The 17,250-nt window shown below is 49.5% G+C and overlaps 8 protein-coding genes across 8 annotated transcripts; 5 read left to right on the top strand and 3 right to left on the bottom strand.

Annotated features, from left to right (window-relative positions):
• Positions 1-337: 337 nt before the first annotated feature.
• Aud_007330 (calmodulin) lies at positions 338-1,237 on the bottom strand (the record flags this gene model as incomplete). Its single annotated transcript, XM_043292223.1, has 6 exons — positions 338-372; positions 443-655; positions 717-842; positions 964-979; positions 1,069-1,125; positions 1,235-1,237. The coding sequence occupies 6 exons, from the start codon at positions 1,235-1,237 to the stop codon at positions 338-340; spliced, it is 450 nt and encodes a 149-aa protein (XP_043148158.1).
• A 1,497-nt stretch (positions 1,238-2,734) lies between these two features.
• On the top strand, positions 2,735-4,097 carry Aud_007331 (t-SNARE syntaxin TLG2; the record flags this gene model as incomplete). Its single annotated transcript, XM_043292224.1, has 4 exons — positions 2,735-2,757; positions 2,828-3,360; positions 3,419-3,759; positions 3,822-4,097. 4 exons carry the CDS (start codon positions 2,735-2,737, stop codon positions 4,095-4,097), a joined length of 1,173 nt encoding a protein of 390 aa, XP_043148159.1.
• Positions 4,098-4,576: 479 nt separating this feature from the next.
• On the bottom strand, positions 4,577-6,040 carry Aud_007332 (CTD-interacting domain-containing protein; the record flags this gene model as incomplete). The annotated part of the gene is made up of 5 exons (XM_043292225.1): positions 4,577-5,436; positions 5,492-5,633; positions 5,682-5,740; positions 5,791-5,882; positions 5,943-6,040. 5 exons carry the CDS (start codon positions 6,038-6,040, stop codon positions 4,577-4,579), a joined length of 1,251 nt encoding a protein of 416 aa, XP_043148160.1.
• Positions 6,041-6,490: 450 nt separating this feature from the next.
• Positions 6,491-7,441, top strand: Aud_007333 (clathrin light chain CLC1; the record flags this gene model as incomplete). Its single annotated transcript, XM_043292226.1, has 4 exons — positions 6,491-6,530; positions 6,593-6,828; positions 6,894-6,994; positions 7,090-7,441. 4 exons carry the CDS (start codon positions 6,491-6,493, stop codon positions 7,439-7,441), a joined length of 729 nt encoding a protein of 242 aa, XP_043148161.1.
• Positions 7,442-8,034: 593 nt separating this feature from the next.
• Aud_007334 (Hsp90 co-chaperone CDC37) lies at positions 8,035-9,554 on the bottom strand (the record flags this gene model as incomplete). The annotated part of the gene is made up of 2 exons (XM_043292227.1): positions 8,035-8,536; positions 8,596-9,554. The coding sequence occupies 2 exons, from the start codon at positions 9,552-9,554 to the stop codon at positions 8,035-8,037; spliced, it is 1,461 nt and encodes a 486-aa protein (XP_043148162.1).
• A 603-nt stretch (positions 9,555-10,157) lies between these two features.
• mdr2 (ATP-binding cassette permease mdr2) lies at positions 10,158-12,635 on the top strand (the record flags this gene model as incomplete). Its single annotated transcript, XM_043292228.1, has 3 exons — positions 10,158-11,402; positions 11,456-12,091; positions 12,147-12,635. The coding sequence occupies 3 exons, from the start codon at positions 10,158-10,160 to the stop codon at positions 12,633-12,635; spliced, it is 2,370 nt and encodes a 789-aa protein (XP_043148163.1).
• Positions 12,636-13,232: 597 nt separating this feature from the next.
• On the top strand, positions 13,233-14,669 carry Aud_007336 (nucleoside transmembrane transporter FUN26; the record flags this gene model as incomplete). The annotated part of the gene is made up of 2 exons (XM_043292229.1): positions 13,233-13,411; positions 13,508-14,669. The coding sequence occupies 2 exons, from the start codon at positions 13,233-13,235 to the stop codon at positions 14,667-14,669; spliced, it is 1,341 nt and encodes a 446-aa protein (XP_043148164.1).
• Positions 14,670-15,341: 672 nt separating this feature from the next.
• Aud_007337 (cytochrome P450) lies at positions 15,342-17,095 on the top strand (the record flags this gene model as incomplete). Its single annotated transcript, XM_043292230.1, has 4 exons — positions 15,342-15,413; positions 15,475-16,593; positions 16,651-16,835; positions 16,915-17,095. 4 exons carry the CDS (start codon positions 15,342-15,344, stop codon positions 17,093-17,095), a joined length of 1,557 nt encoding a protein of 518 aa, XP_043148165.1.
• Positions 17,096-17,250: the final 155 nt, after the last annotated feature.

Raw genomic sequence — 17,250 nt, forward strand, 5'->3', positions numbered from 1 at the left:
ATGGTGCTGAGCAAAGGCGAGAAAAGAGCCATTAGAAGGAAAAGAAAAAAAAAAGAGGCGATCACATTGAATATGTGGAAGTAACCAGACATATAATGTCCTACCGAGACCCTTCGTCAATTACCCAAATTGCTTAAGTCAGAGACACAGCAATCATCTCGGAGTCTCCACAGGTGAACCAACAGACTCAAGCAGAAGGGTGGTAAAAGCCAACCTCGATCCATACTCCATACCTATCAGCTACAGCCGTAATAGCAACGAAGATCAGATGGGAATAGTGGATATATGTATTGACACCCGACTAGCTAAGAATGAACAGAACAGCCGAACGAAACGCTTATTTTTGCATCATGAGCTGAACGAACTCGTTGTCTACACACAATTAGCAAAACGTTCCATGTAAATCGGGGTCCAACAAAGGAAAGCTGTTTGATCAACATACAATCAATCCGGCCGTCACCGTCCTGATCCGCCTCGCGGATCATCTCGTCAACTTCGTCATCAGTGAGCTTTTCTCCGATAGAGGTCATAACGTGGCGCAGCTCCGCAGCGGAAATGAAACCGTTGTTGTCGCGGTCGAAGACCTTAAAAGCTTCCCGGATTTCCTCTTCGGAGTCGGTGTCCTTCATCTTCCGAGCCATCATTGTAAGGAATTCTGTATACGAGTTAATGATTGTTCTCCTCCCTCCCGGGTCACGCTAGATGCATCCGCGTACCAGGGAAATCGATGGTGCCATTGTTGTCAGCATCCACCTCGTTGATCATATCTTGCAGCTCTGACTCGGAAGGGTTCTGGCCCAGGGAGCGCATCACAGTGCCCAGTTCCTTGGTGGTGATCTGGCCTAATAGTCAAACATAGATTTTATCAGTATTGATGGGGCCATTCTCGGATATTGTAAGTTGGCATTTGAACATGATCGCACAGAATCCGACGTTCGAGGAGCGGAAAAAAAGGTCACTAACCATCACCATCCTTGTCCTATACGTCGAATCTCGTGTGAGCGCAAACTCTCAATATTGTGGAAATTCTTCTTATACAACGACTAGGGACTAAAACAGTTCACTTACGAAGAGAGAGAAAGCCTCCTTGTACTCGGAAACCTGTTCCTCAGTCAAAGAGTCGGCCTAAACATTTGGGTGTCAGCGACTTTTGTCCAGAATACCAGTCGATCTGCCCCGCAAAGTGGGGGACTTTCAGCAGGACTCGCCAAGGCGATTGAACAAGAATGCATACCATGGTGAAAAAATGGAATACTGAGAGTGACAAGAAAAATGTAAAGTGTTGGGCTGGTTGAACAGTGGCCTGGAAAGGGTATATAAAGGCTGAGCAGCCGGTGGTTTAGCGAGGTAGTGATGGTAGCGGGGGAAGAAGTGTTTAAGGGGAAGCTGAGCCAAGTCGACAATAATAAACTGGACCCGCCAGAGAACGAGCTGGATGCCTGGCAAACCAGGCCGTCGCTTAATCATAGGACTGCTGGCCTGAAAACGTGACCCGCCCGGAGCACCGCCTGGCCGTAGCGCCCAAAGAGGGCTGAAGGGCTGAAACTGCTGAAGGTTGGCAGGACATGCTCCCTGACTGTATGCCGTTTCCATTATCTACTGCAGAGGGCAGAGGCTCTCGGGTCTTATGACTCTGCTGCGGAGAATTTCGTCCAGCATGTGCAACTGCGCTTAGCAATATCCATAGTGCCATCGGAGTCCCGCCCTTTGGTATATCCGGGCTGTTAGTAACTACCTATGTTGCTGACGACGCCCGTGGATCTAAGGCGAGTAGTGAAGCTTGAAGGCAACAAGTTCTGGCTATCATTCCTTAGCGGTGGCAGTGCTCTTTAAAAATTGACTATTCAGCTTTTTATAGCACTGAATATCTCATCTATATACCGTGTCTTGTGCACATAGCCTGGCTGCTTTGTCTGTCAATGTCCCTGTCTAGTGATGTCTGTCCTTGAGCCTACGTTGACCGATTCAAATTGGTCTAATACATTTGGCACGCGGCGTACGTACACGCGTCTCCAGAAATTCAATCATCTGTCTGGATTCCGAAACCGAGCCACGAATTCAAGGTGTGTAGCCCTGGATGTGACGACTTTTAGTACATTGATCAACGGACGAGACAAAACGATGAGGTAGAGATTGTCACTCCCAATCCATGACTCCATGTATCATGATTTATCCATCTACCTAGATTGCCATGGTGCTCCTTTTATCAGATACAGCAGTCCTCTGATACTAATTACTTCCACCCATATTGCTGTACTGACCAGGTCGTAAATATTCAAGGTAAAATATCGCCAGCGTGGCTAAATTTCCCTTTCTGTGCAACAAAGATGCCAGATATGTATAATAATTCCTTATTTACCAGGCACCTACCTGATGAATCTGGGGAGAGCCCAGCTTACAGGTCCGTAACGGGAAGTACCAGAACGGCTTTCCCTGAAGCGGCATGGCGTCATACGGACTGGTGTCCCTTCACGTGGGCCATTGTTGGTGATGGAGCTGCGGATGTCGGCGATATCTTTGTGATTGCGACGAGTTATAAGCTTCAAATTCCTTCCCTTTTCACACTATACCCTATTCCGACCGCATTATTGCTCCTAGCAAACCTCTGCTTTCCGGTCATATAATACACCATCACAGAACTTCATATTTTACCGACGATGATCCGGGCAAGCTAGGACGCCCCTCCACCGAAGACTACAACAGGAATCGCTCATACCCCAGATTACCTGTCGCGATGTGGCGGGATCGTACGAACCTGTACTCCTCTACAGCCCTTAAGACTTACTTAGCTGGCAGGAAAAGCTGACAATACTCCTGCCCTTCCCAGATACATCTCCTACCGTCAATCATTTACGCACCACCCAGCCAAGAAGCCACGTTATATCGGGCCGTCCAATGGCTTCACCGACACACCCTCACAATTCGAAGAGAGTCGCAGACTCATACCTGACTCCGGCGGCTTAGAAGATGATGGTGATGCGATCATTGAGATGGATCTCCTGCCGCCGCGGTGGGTCGACGTTCAAGACGAGGTGACGGAGTTGCTCGCGGACATTGCGCAAAAGTCGGCACAGTTGGACAAGCTACACCAGAAGCATCTGCTACCGGGCTTCGGCGACGAGGATGTTAGGAAGCAGGATGAACGTATGATCGAACGACTCACGCGGGATATAACTCATGGGTTCCATGAGTGTCAGAAGGCGGTTCAGAGGATTGAAGTGATGGTGCGCGAGGCCAAGCAACAAGGCGGCGTGAGTGCAGGGGACGAGACCATGGCGAAGAACATCCAAATATCCTTGGCTTCCAGGGTACAAGAGGCTAGTGCGCGGTTTAGGAAGAAGCAAAGCACCTATCTGAAGAGTATGCACTGTTACCCTTCATGGCCATTGGGAAAATGTTGTAACCCGCGACTTGACAGAATTACGAGGGCTGGAGGGTGCTGCGGCGCCTTTTGACCGCGCCCCGACGCCACAGAATCCCTACATGGATCCTTCATTAATGGAGTCCGACGCAGACAAGTCTTTTTCTCAATCAACTCTCATGCAAACGTCACAGCGACTCACCGGTCAACATGACGAAGCCATTGAGCAACGAGAGCGAGAGATCAACGACATCGCAAAGAGCATCATTGAGTTGTCTGACATCTTTCGTGAACTACAAGCGATGGTCATCGATCAGGGAACCATGCTGGACCGGATAGACTATAATATCGAACGGATGGGTACTGAGGTCAAGGCAGCCGAGAAGGAACTGAAAGTGGTATGTTCATCGCTTATGAGAGATCGAGGGCCTGCCAATGGACTGACAAATGCTGCTTAAAGGCCACCAATTATCAACGGCGGACGACAAAACGCAAAATCCTCCTTCTCCTTATCATCCTGATCGCAGGGATGATCATCCTACTAATAGTCAAGCCAAAGAGGCATAGCTCACCAGCTCCTACACCGTCCCCTCCCCCACCCGTCGAACAGCCGCCAGCTGAGCAGCCACCGAGTCATTTTCCTCGAACATCCACATCTGTCTATCGTCGGAAGAGGCGTCCGTTTCCGATTCAGTCTTCAGAGGACAAGTTATTCGAACCGGGTATAAATGGGTAGTCAATGACAGATACGGTTATGACAAGAATAATGCATAATATTACCATCTATAGCGCCTTCAGGAAGCAATGATCGGATTAGGTCTAGTTGGGTAATTGATCTAGGCCCATCGCTCTCTATGTCTCGCATTTACAGTGGCATCTTCAATAAAACGGGAACGGGATACTTCGTAGTGCGTGTCATTGAACTAGCTATCGGGACGGAACCTACATACGATGCCCATGTCCTGGGACAGCGACGCCCCCCAAGTCAAATTTGGAAGTCACAAGAGAAAGGCTCCATTGTATTGAACTGGCAAATAACTCCAGCTCAATATCGATCACATGCAGATGGAGATTGAATAGACCAAGCCTACCAGAAGTAACCTCACACCGTAACGAAGCTATGTTGGGGAATACGGATCAAAGCCAGAAGTACAAAGCAGAATGCCCGGATGAGAAAGGTAGGACCGGACCGGCAGCTTAGATGCTTTAAGGATGCTATCTCTCCTGCGGATAGCCCTCCTGATTCAGTAACTCAGCGACATCAGCGTCCAGATCGCCGCTAGCGAATTGCGCATAGTCCTCCTCTTCGTGGGCAGCCTTACGCTTCTTCAAGTTGACCCCGTTGGGACTGCCCTGCTGGAGCAGGCTAGAAAGATTCGACAGACCTGGTAGTTCCGTATCAGATGGCACAATATTGGTAGGCTGTCCGATGCCTGGAAGCGAAAAACCATCCACCTGAGCCTCCTCCACGGACCGTGGGATTTTCTCCTGGGGGCCTTGCTTCGGGGACCCAACAGGGGTGATTGATTCCACTGGCGGGGGTGTTAAAGCCTCGACCTCCGGACGAGTCACGGCTGGTGCCTCAGCGCCCGCGTCGCTAGGCTGAGCCACGGGTGGATTGTCGACAGAAAGCCCTCTCATGATGCTATCCTCTACGTCCCGCTTCTTCGCTTCAGTCTCCGCCTTCCTTTCAGACAGCTGCGAGAGAACGGACTGCTCTTTTGATAAGGCTGCACGATTGGTTTCAAGAAGCTTCTCAAGACCATCGATAAGTGCCAAGCGCGATTTGATGACCTCGGACACAGAACTTTCAGCATTTGCAAGCGCTTTCAATAGTTGGCTTAGACGTGCAGCATGCACTGGAGGAGTTGGTAGGGGTACAGCGGGATCGTGCATTTTGTCGTACTCTCCATTTGCTGCAGTAGCAGATGCACCGGAGGCCACTGTCGCTTTGGACAAAGCTGCTTGCAGAGGCACCAGCGGCTGAATTTCAGATGGAACTGAACCAGAAGGGCTCGAGAAAAGGGATCCGCCCAACAATGGCTTTTTACCGGTCGACCGTGACTTATCAATCTCTATAGTTCGATAAGCCAATTGAATATTAGGCCGGATATAACGAGAAAAGCTTACCATCCACTCGAGCCTCTACAGCTTCCTGAATAGGTATCTCAAAAATTGACCGTTGCCTCCACACCTCAACAACTCGTCGGAGCTTCTGCTGGATGTCGTTTGAAGCTCCTTTGTATGCAGTTGCCACGGCCTCCGCAATGATCTACATGGAATTAACCTCCATTCTTACGCCACGCAAAGGAGTACCAACCGGAGAGAATGCAATGAGGAAATCATCCTTCCGTCTGGCTTTTGATTGTTGTGCGACCTCTAATCACTCATTAGTTCAAGAGCACTAGTCCGATTTGCAAGACTTGTACCGTTAGCAAGGTAGATAAGGTTCAGCCGTTTAGGCGCAGGCGAATCGCGAAGTTTCTGTAGCCAAAGTTGCGCTGTTCGTTCTGCATGTCGTCTGAATGTGGAGATGTAATTAGCATCTCGTCTAAGGGACTCATTACTGGGGCTCAATTACCTGTGAAACATAACCCATTGGGCAACTGTGACGATACCCTCCTGCGTCTCGTTTAGCGCCGAGAGTTTTGCTTTGACAGCATCATCAGTGTATGCCATGTTGAAAGAAAGTCCCGACTGAACGCGTTTAGAAAGCGATGCGCTGATGAGTTAACAGCTGAATTGAATGCTTTAGTGGTATTGCTCCAGATTTGAGGAGCCTAGCAGCAAGTTGAACTGACAAATGAAAGGATGCTGGCGTTGGATCAATGGAGAAACACAAAGAGTATAAGCAGCTTCGAGTGAGAGCAGATCATCGAAGATATGATTTGTAAGTATGTTAAGGTGACTGTGTTCATGAAGCTCATCAAAGCTCCAGACCAACTACGGAAGCTTCCTGACCGCCCTCCGCGGCAGAATCCCCGGGCTCCATCAACACTCATTCATACCTCCTCAAAGCGCCAGCTGGAGCATTACATTCAACCTCAATCTCATTTCCTCCATCCACCTTGATCTACAGCACTTGCAGGCCAGCCCTGGGACTTTTAACACCTCAATTACTACTCAAAAATGGCGGACCGTTTCCCCTCATTGGAGGACTTTTCTGCGGGTTGGTTGCCCGCAACAATCCCGCTAGTACCTGATTGACGATGCTAATCTGGATACACCCAGGCCAGACTGACGTTGTCGAAACCAACGGCGCATCGGATGAAAACGACTTCCTTGCTCGGGAGCGCGCTATTCTTGGAGATGATGCGGAACAATTTGCTACTGCTCAAGACCACGTTGCTACAGATATCGGTGATGACTTACTGGGCGGTGCGGAAGGAACCGCAGCTGGCGAAGCAGCCCCTGAGGAAATCTCGGGATTTGAGTCGTCGTTTCCTGCTATAGAGACACAGAATGAGGTATTGTTTTGCTCGTCTCAGGGGCCAAGGTTGTTTGCGGAGCACTGATATCTTCTCCTTAACAGCAAGTTGCTCCTGGCGGTACAATCACCGGAACAGGCGCACCCTTCCCGCCGACCGGCTATCCTTCTTACAAAGAGCCAGAGGAAGAACCGGAACCTGTCAGGTACGTCACATAGTTTTGCTGTTTTGACAACGCTCCACTCCTTATGCTCTCGCCCACCTGCGAGGATCCGCACGCTGACGATATGGATTGTAAAGGGAATGGCGTGAGAGACGAGACGCAGAAATCGCCCGCCGTGCCGAAATCTCGAACGAGAAGAAGGAGGCGACTATCAAGAAAGCTCGAGAGGACATCGACGATTTCTATGTATCTTACAATAACAAGACGGACAAGCTCCGAGCTCAAACCCGCGCTGATGCTGAACAATTCCTTGCCAACAGGGAAGACACCTCTGCCGGTGGCACCAGCTGGGAGCGCATCGCGAAGCTCGTCGACATCTCAGGAAAGGGCGCAAAAGGTGGTGCCAGTGGATCAGGCAAGGAGCGTTTCCGTGAGATGCTACTGGATCTGAAGAAGGATCAGAATGCCCCAGGTGTCAGTGGGATCTAGAGATCGAGCGCCGGTCCTTGACATGACAAGCATGACGGAGGACGACGGATCATCGAGAGATTGAAAGAAATAAATTATCTAATGACAATACACCCTGTTTCATATCGTTCTCGCATCTTGCTCACGAACACCACTACTCGCGTTTGATCAACGATGCCTTCCATTTTATCATTTTGATCACAATGATTGGAGCGTGAGGTTTCCTGCATTGATGGTCATGGTTGTGTATTCGCTTCAGCTACAGCTTTTGATTTCTTTACTACTGGCATATCCTTCTGGCATTGTGTTTTTAAAACTCGGTCTTTTCCCTTCTATTTATCAGCTTCGTAGATGTATGTACGAATTAACTGCTCCTATAGTTCGCCTTCCATGCGGCTCCACCCTAGAGAAATTGCTTAGTTCGCCAGGGGTAAACCTAGGGTAGCATGCAGTAGATTGCCGACGAGTGGCAATTGTTACATGGTCTTGATTAGAATCCTTCAAAGCCGGAGAGAACAACCCTGGATACTGTCTGCAATACACTAATACACTGAGCAGAATGGATGACTGAGGTCAATCGGCTCAAAGAGTTAACTATAACATTCACCATTGCGTTAATCCAACTCGGTAACATCTCCGCCAGGTTCACCAATATCTTCATGCTTTTCCTTTCTGCCCTCAGCTTCAATTTCCTCAAGCTTCTTCCTGCCTTCTTCTGTGGTCGCGTCAACGATGCCTTCCTCAAGGCTTAGCAAGCCACCGGCCCCTAGCTTCTCCACAACTTCTTCGGCCTCGTTGACGGGCATTTCACCAAGTACTTTGTTGACTTCATCAAGTGATTCCGAGGCCAATGCCTTCTGCAGATCTTCCGAGAACGACTCGAAGATCTTGCGAGCTTCAATCTCCGCCGGGTCATTGCTGTCTGCGGGCGGGATATTGATAGTGATCTTCGTGTTGGGATCGACGGCATGCAATTGAATCTGCTCTACTCCAGCAGGGTCATTGGCAGCTGAGCTATCTTTGGCAAGTTCCGCTGCACGGGTTTTGATTTTGTTGTAGGTTTCGTTCACGTCGTTGCGGAAAAGTGTTGACGCTTGATGGTCTTTCGTCGTGATTCTGTTGATCAGACTATCTTAGCAATAGTTCCACTCATCTAATGATCAATTTGAACTTACCGCTTGAAGAAAAGTGAGATCCCGTCTCGACCTAGAGAGCGGCAATATTGCAACAACAGCCCCTGGTGTACGCACTGACGAGCATACTCCTCCTTTCCTTCCATCTGGCTGTTGAAAGCTTCAACTAGAAGGCCATCTGTCTCCTTCTCTGCGACAATCTCTGGATGTTCCGAGATAAATTGAAGCAATGTCCTATAGTCATTACGATTGATGCGAGCAAACTTCTTTGCCAGATCGCTCGCTTTGACGTCTTCCGGGTCGACTTGCTCGTTATCATCAGCTTTCGGTTCATCATTCTGTACTGCACGTGGGTTTAGAAGTTCCACAGATTCTGCTTTCGCCGTAGCCGGTGCCTTGCCCTTATCCATTGATTTTGATACGTAGGATGTGTCGAATCCAGTATGCAGCATATCGCTCGTGATTTTGCTGGACTCTTCCTTCTCCAGCTGCGCAAGACGAGCCAGCAGTTCTTTCTGTAACCCCTGAACTTTATCCTGGTGACCTTCTACCCCCTTGATGTATGCCCGGTATCGGTTATCGGGGTTCAACTCGCCGATCTCCTTCTTAACTTGATCAACTAAAGCACTCAGCATTTGAGAGTACTTCGGCTGCTCCTTTTCGTGTGTATGAACGCCCTCTGGTGGGGCAGGTGCCTGGTCTTCAGCGGGGTTGCTTGCCGACTCCATCACAGCTTGGAAGACCAGCTCCTCAGGATCCCGTGGAGATCCTTCATGCTCGCGAAGCAATGCAAGGAGCTTATCTATACGTGAGAGGAGACCATCATTGATAATTCGCTCGTACTTAAGTGTCCCAATCTCCATACGGCGCTGTTGCCGTTGCTGATGGATCTGAGCCTGCTTTGCTCTAATGAAGGAGCGCTTGTCGACATTAGGGTGGACCTCAATATCCGAATCATCGGACAGTTCAAGAGCATCCCATTTGCTGTAGTCCAAAACCATCGCGGCGATTCGTGGTAATACGCTGAACGAAAAGCTGTTGCTGGTATGTTATGAGGGGTGCGATAGGCGGGGTAGAAACAAAGTATTACAACAGTACCTATGGACGATGATTGATAATAAGAGACAATTATGTTCACAAAGATCTGCGATTCAAGAGAGAATCTGCTAGGTCATCAAGTTTGAATGGCTCAAGCTACTCGACCAAGGCCAGCAAGATAAATAGTGGCTCAAAACAAATGTGAACTCTCAATGTATATTTAAGTCACATGCATCGAAAGCTCTCGATCAGCTTCGATTGCGGCCGAACCTCCGTGGAAGGCGGTCGAGATGGCAGAATCTTGCCTTTGGGACAGCCGCGCTGCCGAGTCCGATGCCTGTCCGACCGACCGAACAAGCATAGTTTCAACTTCAGCTGACGCTCGCCATTTTACGTCGCATCAGCGTTGCAAGCACCTGTCCATTCCTCGAGCAGCAATTGAGCTCGACAGTGTCAAGATCAGCACAACATTAATGTTCCCGTGACGAGATATGGCACCCAATTTCTCTTCCGTGACATCATTCTGAATTCCCGTCCAATTCCGCATCTTCTCTCCAAACTTCCAGATGCGCGGGATTAGATCGCTTCCCTGCTGGGCTCCTGGGTTGAGCACGAAGCGACTTCCTCGAATAGCACTATTTACTGAGCTATATCCCAATGCCTGCGCAACTCCCTCAACGCACAGCGCTCGCAATGGTCTCGTCCGACAGTTTTCGGGTTACACCGGGTCGACGAGCAACAGTTGCAATCCGCGCCCGCGTCAATCCGCATTCGCCTCCTCGTTATACGCCAATGTATATAGTAAAGGTTTTTCAACCGTTCAACCGCGATTTGTGAGTACAGTCAGGCTGTTTTCCACCTCCCAGCGACCATTGGAGGCAAAGCCAAATGTCGAGTCGATAGGCGGTCGGGGAGTGAGGTCAGAGATACACCAGGATCAGGAGCATGAGGACATCGAAAAAGGTTTTGAGCTATCAGAGAAAGCCGCTCAGGCAGCACAGGTCAACCTCAGCGCGAAGCTAGCCAAAGATGGTGCTGCTGGAAAGAAGGCCGGGTTCAGGGAAATATGGAGGCTCTTACTGATCGCTCGACCGGAGGCGAAGAAGCTCGCCTTCGCCTTTCTTTTTTTGCTGGTATCGTCTGGTATTACAATGTCCATTCCGTTTTCAATTGGGAGGATTATGGATACGGCTACAAAAGCGACTACAGAAGGTGGTAATGAGCTCTTCGGTCTGAGCCTTCCCATGTTCTATGGTGCGTTGGCCGGAATTCTGACTCTGGGTGCTGCGGCGAACTATGGTCGAATTATCATCCTGCGTATTGTTGGTGAGCGCGTCGTTGCCAGGCTTCGCTCGAAACTCTTCCGCCAGACGTTTGTGCAAGATGCAGAGTTCTTCGATGCGAACCGGGTCGGTGACTTGATTTCTCGTCTTAGCTCTGATACCATTATTGTCGGCAAGAGTATTACACAGAACCTGTCTGATGGACTGCGCGCGGCAGTTAGTGGTGCAGCAGGGTTCGGTTTAATGGCCTACGTCAGTCTCAAGCTCTCCAGTATATTGGCTCTCCTCCTCCCTCCTATCGGCCTTGGGGCGTTTTTCTATGGACGAGCGATTCGAAACCTGAGTCGTCAAATCCAGAGAAATCTTGGAACATTGACTAAGATTGCGGAGGAGCGTCTGGGCAATGTCAAGACTAGCCAGTCCTTTGCTGGCGAGGTTCTCGAGGTTCGCCGGTATAACAATCAAGTGCGAAAGATTTTTGATCTTGGCAAAAGGGAATCCTTGATCAGTGCCACATTCTTTAGCTCCGTACGCATCTGTCACCCAACCCTACCGCTTATCATAGATCTAACCTTATCTAGACGGGGTTCGCTGGCAACATGACCATCCTGGCATTGCTCTACGTAGGAGGAGGCATGGTCCAATCTGGTTCCATAACCATTGGAGAATTAACATCATTCCTGATGTACACGGCGTACGCAGGGTCAAGCATGTTCGGTCTTTCGAGCTTTTACTCTGAACTTATGAAAGGTGTCGGGGCAGCTAGTCGACTGTTCGAATTGCAGGATCGTCAGCCAACCATATCTCCAACCAAGGGCGAGAAGGTCATTTCGGCGCGAGGACCCATCCGCTTTGAAAACGTGACTTTTAGTTACCCAACTCGGCCTGCTGTTCCCATTTTCAAGGATCTCAATTTCGAAATTCCCCAAGGGACCAATGTTGCTATCGTTGGGCCCTCAGGCGGTGGGAAATCGACAATCGCTTCCATCTTGCTCCGTTTCTACTCTCCTACCGAAGGAAGAGTTCTAATCGGTGGCAATGACATCACTCATATGAACGCCAAATCCCTTCGACGAAAGATTGGCATCGTCTCCCAAGAGCCTGTCCTCTTTTCGGGGACCATAGCGGAGAACATTGCGTATGGTAAGCCTCAGGCCAAACGGTCAGAGATCGTTGCAGCTGCGCGCAAGGCGAACTGCCAGTTTATAAGTGACTTTGTAAGTTACTCGACCTCCATTTTTGTTTACCCATGCAGCTGACTGTGTTGTCCAGCCGGATGGCCTCGACACCCAGGTGGGACCCCGAGGCGCCCAGCTTTCTGGTGGCCAGAAGCAGCGCATTGCGATTGCCCGGGCTCTGATTAAGGATCCTGATATTCTCATACTTGATGAAGCAACTTCTGCTCTCGATGCAGAGTCGGAAACTCTTGTGAACAGCGCTCTTACCGCGCTCCTTCGTGGTAACAATACTACCATCAGCATCGCTCATCGACTCTCTACAATTAAGAGATCCGATACGATTATTGTCCTTGGTCCCGACGGAAGGGTAGCCGAACAGGGCAGTTATGAGGAGCTCAGTGCTCGCCCTGACGGCGCCTTCACCAAATTGATGGAATGGCAGATGAGTGGCGGTGAGGTGACGGACCAGCCCGTCACTGCTGCCAACCCAGTGGCGCAGGAAACTGCTTGGGACATCCAGAGCGAGGATGTGACAGAGGTGTCTGAGGATACCAACATCTCCCCCCGAGTCGCGAAAAAGTGACTAGTGCTTTAGATAGATTATAGGGGGCGGAGGCGCTCACATAGGCTCCCTTGCATGTCCGCTTATTTCTTTTTGTTTTCTTACGTTAACTCCCCTCTTCGCGAGTCCAGCATCTTGGCCTATAGAATATCCCCTTTATTTTGTGTCTATAAATTTTATCTTAGACGGTCGATAGTGTCAAAGGTTGGCGGTATTCGTTATTGATGAAATAGCTCCCTTGGGAAAACCTCATAACTGGACATGTAGCGAGACAAATAAAAGTCTAGGCACAAACAGTGCTCACGAGTCGTATCCATCTGCAGCACTCTGGAACCGTCGAATCGAAATCAGTGACTGTCGAGTCTCCTCTACAAAGTAGTCCGTAGGCTATACTCCGTAGGCAACCAAAAATAAGGCAACACCACATGACATCGCAGCACAAGTCTTGGCACTATTCCTCCTGACAGCACCTTCGACCATCACTGTTTAAGCACCTTGGCTTCATGGTGGGCTGTGGTTCCTGAAAGCCATCAAATGTTAACTATGGCTTGATTGGTTCCTTTTTATCTATCCATTTCCTATTGTTGGAAAGGACTGAACGAACCATACAGAACAGCAATGGACCGTATTCGGCGGTTGATCAGTCGCCCACAGGCCTACGAGCCGATAGAGCACCCTACGGAGGTTGATGACGATGATCACGGTTCAATCTCCCTTCGAGCACAGCATGAATTGCCTTTCTCCAGATATGAATATGCTGTATTCTTTATACTGGGGGTGTCAATGTTGTGGGCATGGTACGCTCCTCACACCTGTGTTACCTCCCTCCCCATCTGACCTCTGTCCTGCCAATTTTACCTGAAAGCTTTCTGACTCTGCCGTACCTGGATTAGGAACATGTTTCTTGCCGCAGCACCGTATTTCTATATCCGTTTCCGGTCGGACAACTGGGCGGCAACCCATTTCCAACCTTCGATTCTGACAGTCTCGACCATCACCAACCTGGGCTCCGCATTCATTCTCGCCAAACTGCAGAAAGGGGCGTCGTACCCGGGACGAGTAACGCTTTCTCTACTTATAAATATTGTTGTCTTCTCACTGTTGGCGCTTTCGACAGTCTTTATGAAAGATGTTGATGTTAAAGCCTACTTCAGCTTTCTGATGTTCATGGTATTTGGGGCAAGCTTGGCAACCGGCATCAATCAGAATGGTGTCTTTGCCTATGTGTCTGGGTTTGGAAGAGAAGAATATACACAAGCGATTATGGCAGGACAGGGAGTAGCCGGCGTGCTTCCCTGTGTGGTGCAAATTATCTCTGCTTTGGCAGTGCCGGAGAGAAAGGGCCAAAACATGCCTCAGGCTTCATCAAAGTCCGCATTCATGTATTTCATCACAGCTACCACAATTGCTGCTATGTCGCTGGTCGCCTTCCTTTCCCTTGTCAGACGACGGTCGGGTATATCCCTACAGTTGCCAGAGGAGCAACACGACTCGAGTTCCTCTGGTTATGCTCATAAGACGGTGAGTCTCTGGGTTTTGTTCAAGAAACTACGGTTTCTTGCATCGGCTGTGTTCCTTTGCTTTGCCGTTACTATGGTATACGCGGTCTTCACCGCTGAAATCGAGTCCGTACATCAAGATTCCAATAGTTCGAGGTTATTCTCTCGAGAAGTCTTCATTCCAGTGGCTTTTCTCTTTTGGAATGCCGGTGATTTAATTGGGAGAATGTCAGTCATCGTTCCCAGTCTTTCATTGGCCCATCGTCCTTGGGTCCTTTTCCTCATTTCTGTGGCCCGCCTTGGGTTCATCCCACTTTACCTGCTTTGTAACATTGGCGGGAGAGGGGCCATTGTACAGAGTGATTTCTTCTATCTCTTCGTCGTGCAGCTTTTGTTCGGCGTTTCCAACGGATACCTTGGCAGCAGCTGTATGATGGGAGCTGGTCAATGGGTTTCTGTGGATGAACGAGAGGCCGCTGGTGGGTTCATGAGCATGGTTCTTGTGGGTGGCTTGGCTGCAGGAAGTCTCATGAGCTTCCTTGTCGCCAACATATGAACGTCCTCTGGGAGGCAAGAGCATATAGACGAGATAGGCTTGACCTATAATATTCGGACCATAACCATATAATGCTAGGTATATTTGTTGCATTGTCCAATAAGAGGACTCGCCATTCCACCTTGAGTACAAGGACATGAATGAGAATCCTGATTCATCTAATTCGTTCTGTGTTTCTCGGTAGCAACGTCTCACTGCACCCCGTACGTTGTGAAAACCGCCCTCGCTTCTCCCTTGTCCACACATTTTCCTATTAAGGCTGCCGTCAACATCCATGCTCTTTTCGCAGTCCACCTTCAAGTGTTGATTGGTTATCCTGTTTGAAGATAGTGCATCATTGCCAGTCATTCTAGATATGACGGAATTCGGTTTTGATCGGCTCGACACTCCACAGGTAAGGTAGAAGTGAGGGACAGTGAACTATCAAGCCATGAATAGACACCAAAGCTGAGAGTCTACCTGGCCCTTGACCTTCATCTGTTGTACTTGAGTATGCCTTCTTATCATCGAGTCTGAATTACTTTCAGCACACTGATGACGATCGACCATCTCTCACCAACGACATACTCTCGGTGTATACTTCACAATCCGCGGTCCTCATTTTCTGACCTTGATGAGAAGTATCGCCGCATATCAAGGTCTACTACAAGTAGCTTCATTATCTGACTTGAAATGGCTCTGTGGATTCACGATGCCTTCGATAGGCTAATGCTGTCCACAATGTTGAGTTGGAGCATTCTCCTGGTTCGTAGAGAAGCGATTATAAACCGCAAACTATCACCGTCGGATGCTGACCAGACAACAGGGCTCTATTTACCTAATCGGCCATTTGATCTATGCTATATACTTTCATCCTTTGAGCCGATATCCAGGACCCATAATTGCTACTATATCCCCAATTGCGCTTCTTGTCTGGGAGATTCGTGGCAAAGCGCACTCAAAAGTCAAAGATCTTCATGACAGATATGGGGACGTGGTCCGCATTGGTCCCAATGCACTCGTCTACCGAACTCCACAGGCCTGGAAGGAAATATACGGACATAGAACAAAAAAGGGCCAAAGAACATTTTCCAAGGATCCTTCCCTCTATGTCCCGACACCTAATGGCGTGAACGCAATCATCACAGCGGCAGAGTCCGATCATATTCGCATGCGGCGGCTCCTCGCCCATGCATTTTCGGACAGGGCCTTACGGGAGCAGGAAGCGCTACTGCAATTTTATGCGGATCTTCTCATCCAAAAGCTGCGAGAGCAACTCCATCATTCGCGCTCAGAGGTCGTCGATATTACCAGGTGGTACAACTACGCCACGTTTGATCTCATCGGTGACCTCGCCTTTGGCGAGCCGTTCCACTGCCTGGAAGATAGTAAGTATCACTGGTGGGTATCCATCATACTTGACGCAGTCAAGCTCAGTGTCTACCTCAAGATCCTTTGGTTCTTCCCCTTCCTAAGCCCCTTGACGAAGCTGCTGGTCCCGAGCTACCTGCATTCACGACGAGAGGCAAGTTTCCAATTGACCGTGGAGAAAGTCAGCCGTCGGTTGCACAGACAGACAAACCGCCCAGATTTCATCTCGTATATTCTCAGGCATAAAGACGACGAGAACCGCATGTCGCGGCAAGAAATCGATGCTAACGCTGCAACTTTGGTTCTGGCCGGCAGTGAGACCACAGCTGCATTGCTGTCTGGGTGTACATTCTATCTTCTGAAGAACCCGCATGTCTACCGGCGACTGGTGACTGAAATCCGTAGTAGGTTCCAGGACCCATTGGAGATTCGGTTATCGTCTATTGCCACGCTTCCTTACCTGAATGCCGTGCTGGAGGAAAGCTTGAGGATCTATCCTCCAATTCCTGCGATGTTACCGCGGCTTGTTCCCGAGGAGGGAGCGATGATAAATGGAGAATACGTGCCTGGTGGGGTGAGTCCGAGGCCCTGTTGAACTCTTTTCGATTCCCTTCTTCTGACTCTGAAGTAGACATCGGTCTCAATATCTCTCTGGTCGACCTTCCACTCAAGCGCGAACTTCCACAACCCGGATTCTTTCATTCCTGAACGCTGGCTCGCGAGTCCTGAGGAAGGAATAAATGGCCGGTTCGCTATGGACAGGAAAGAGGCATTTCAGCCTTTCTCATATGGACCTCGCAATTGTCTTGGCCAACAGTAAGTGATACCTGTTTGGACCCTGATTCCAAACCTTCAATAGACTGCCCCAGTCCGTCAGTTAACTGATCCGTTCCAGCCTGGCGAATGCAGAAATGCGGCTCATCCTAGCCAAGGTCATCTGGCACTTAGACATGGAACTATGCCCTGAAAGCGGGGACTGGGCTGATCAGGAATCCTACAACTTATGGAGTAGGCCTCCGCTGAAGGTGATGATCTCTCGAGCCAATGGCCGATATGAAGAAGACAGCATGGTATAGCTCAGTGCTGCCTTCAAAAAATGTAGCCTCGAAACTCTGTTTTACGTCCCCTTGTACAGGTCGTGACTTAGGCTTCCTCGCCCACATTCAGCTGCGCACATTCATAGCTGGGATTGTGCCATCGTGAAAGAACGGGTTTATTAGCATTTGAAGAA

This window comes from Aspergillus udagawae (genome assembly GCF_001078395.1).
Source record: "Aspergillus udagawae IFM 46973 DNA, scaffold_5, whole genome shotgun sequence".
In the NCBI taxonomy this organism is placed as follows: Eukaryota; Fungi; Ascomycota; class Eurotiomycetes; order Eurotiales; family Aspergillaceae; genus Aspergillus; species Aspergillus udagawae.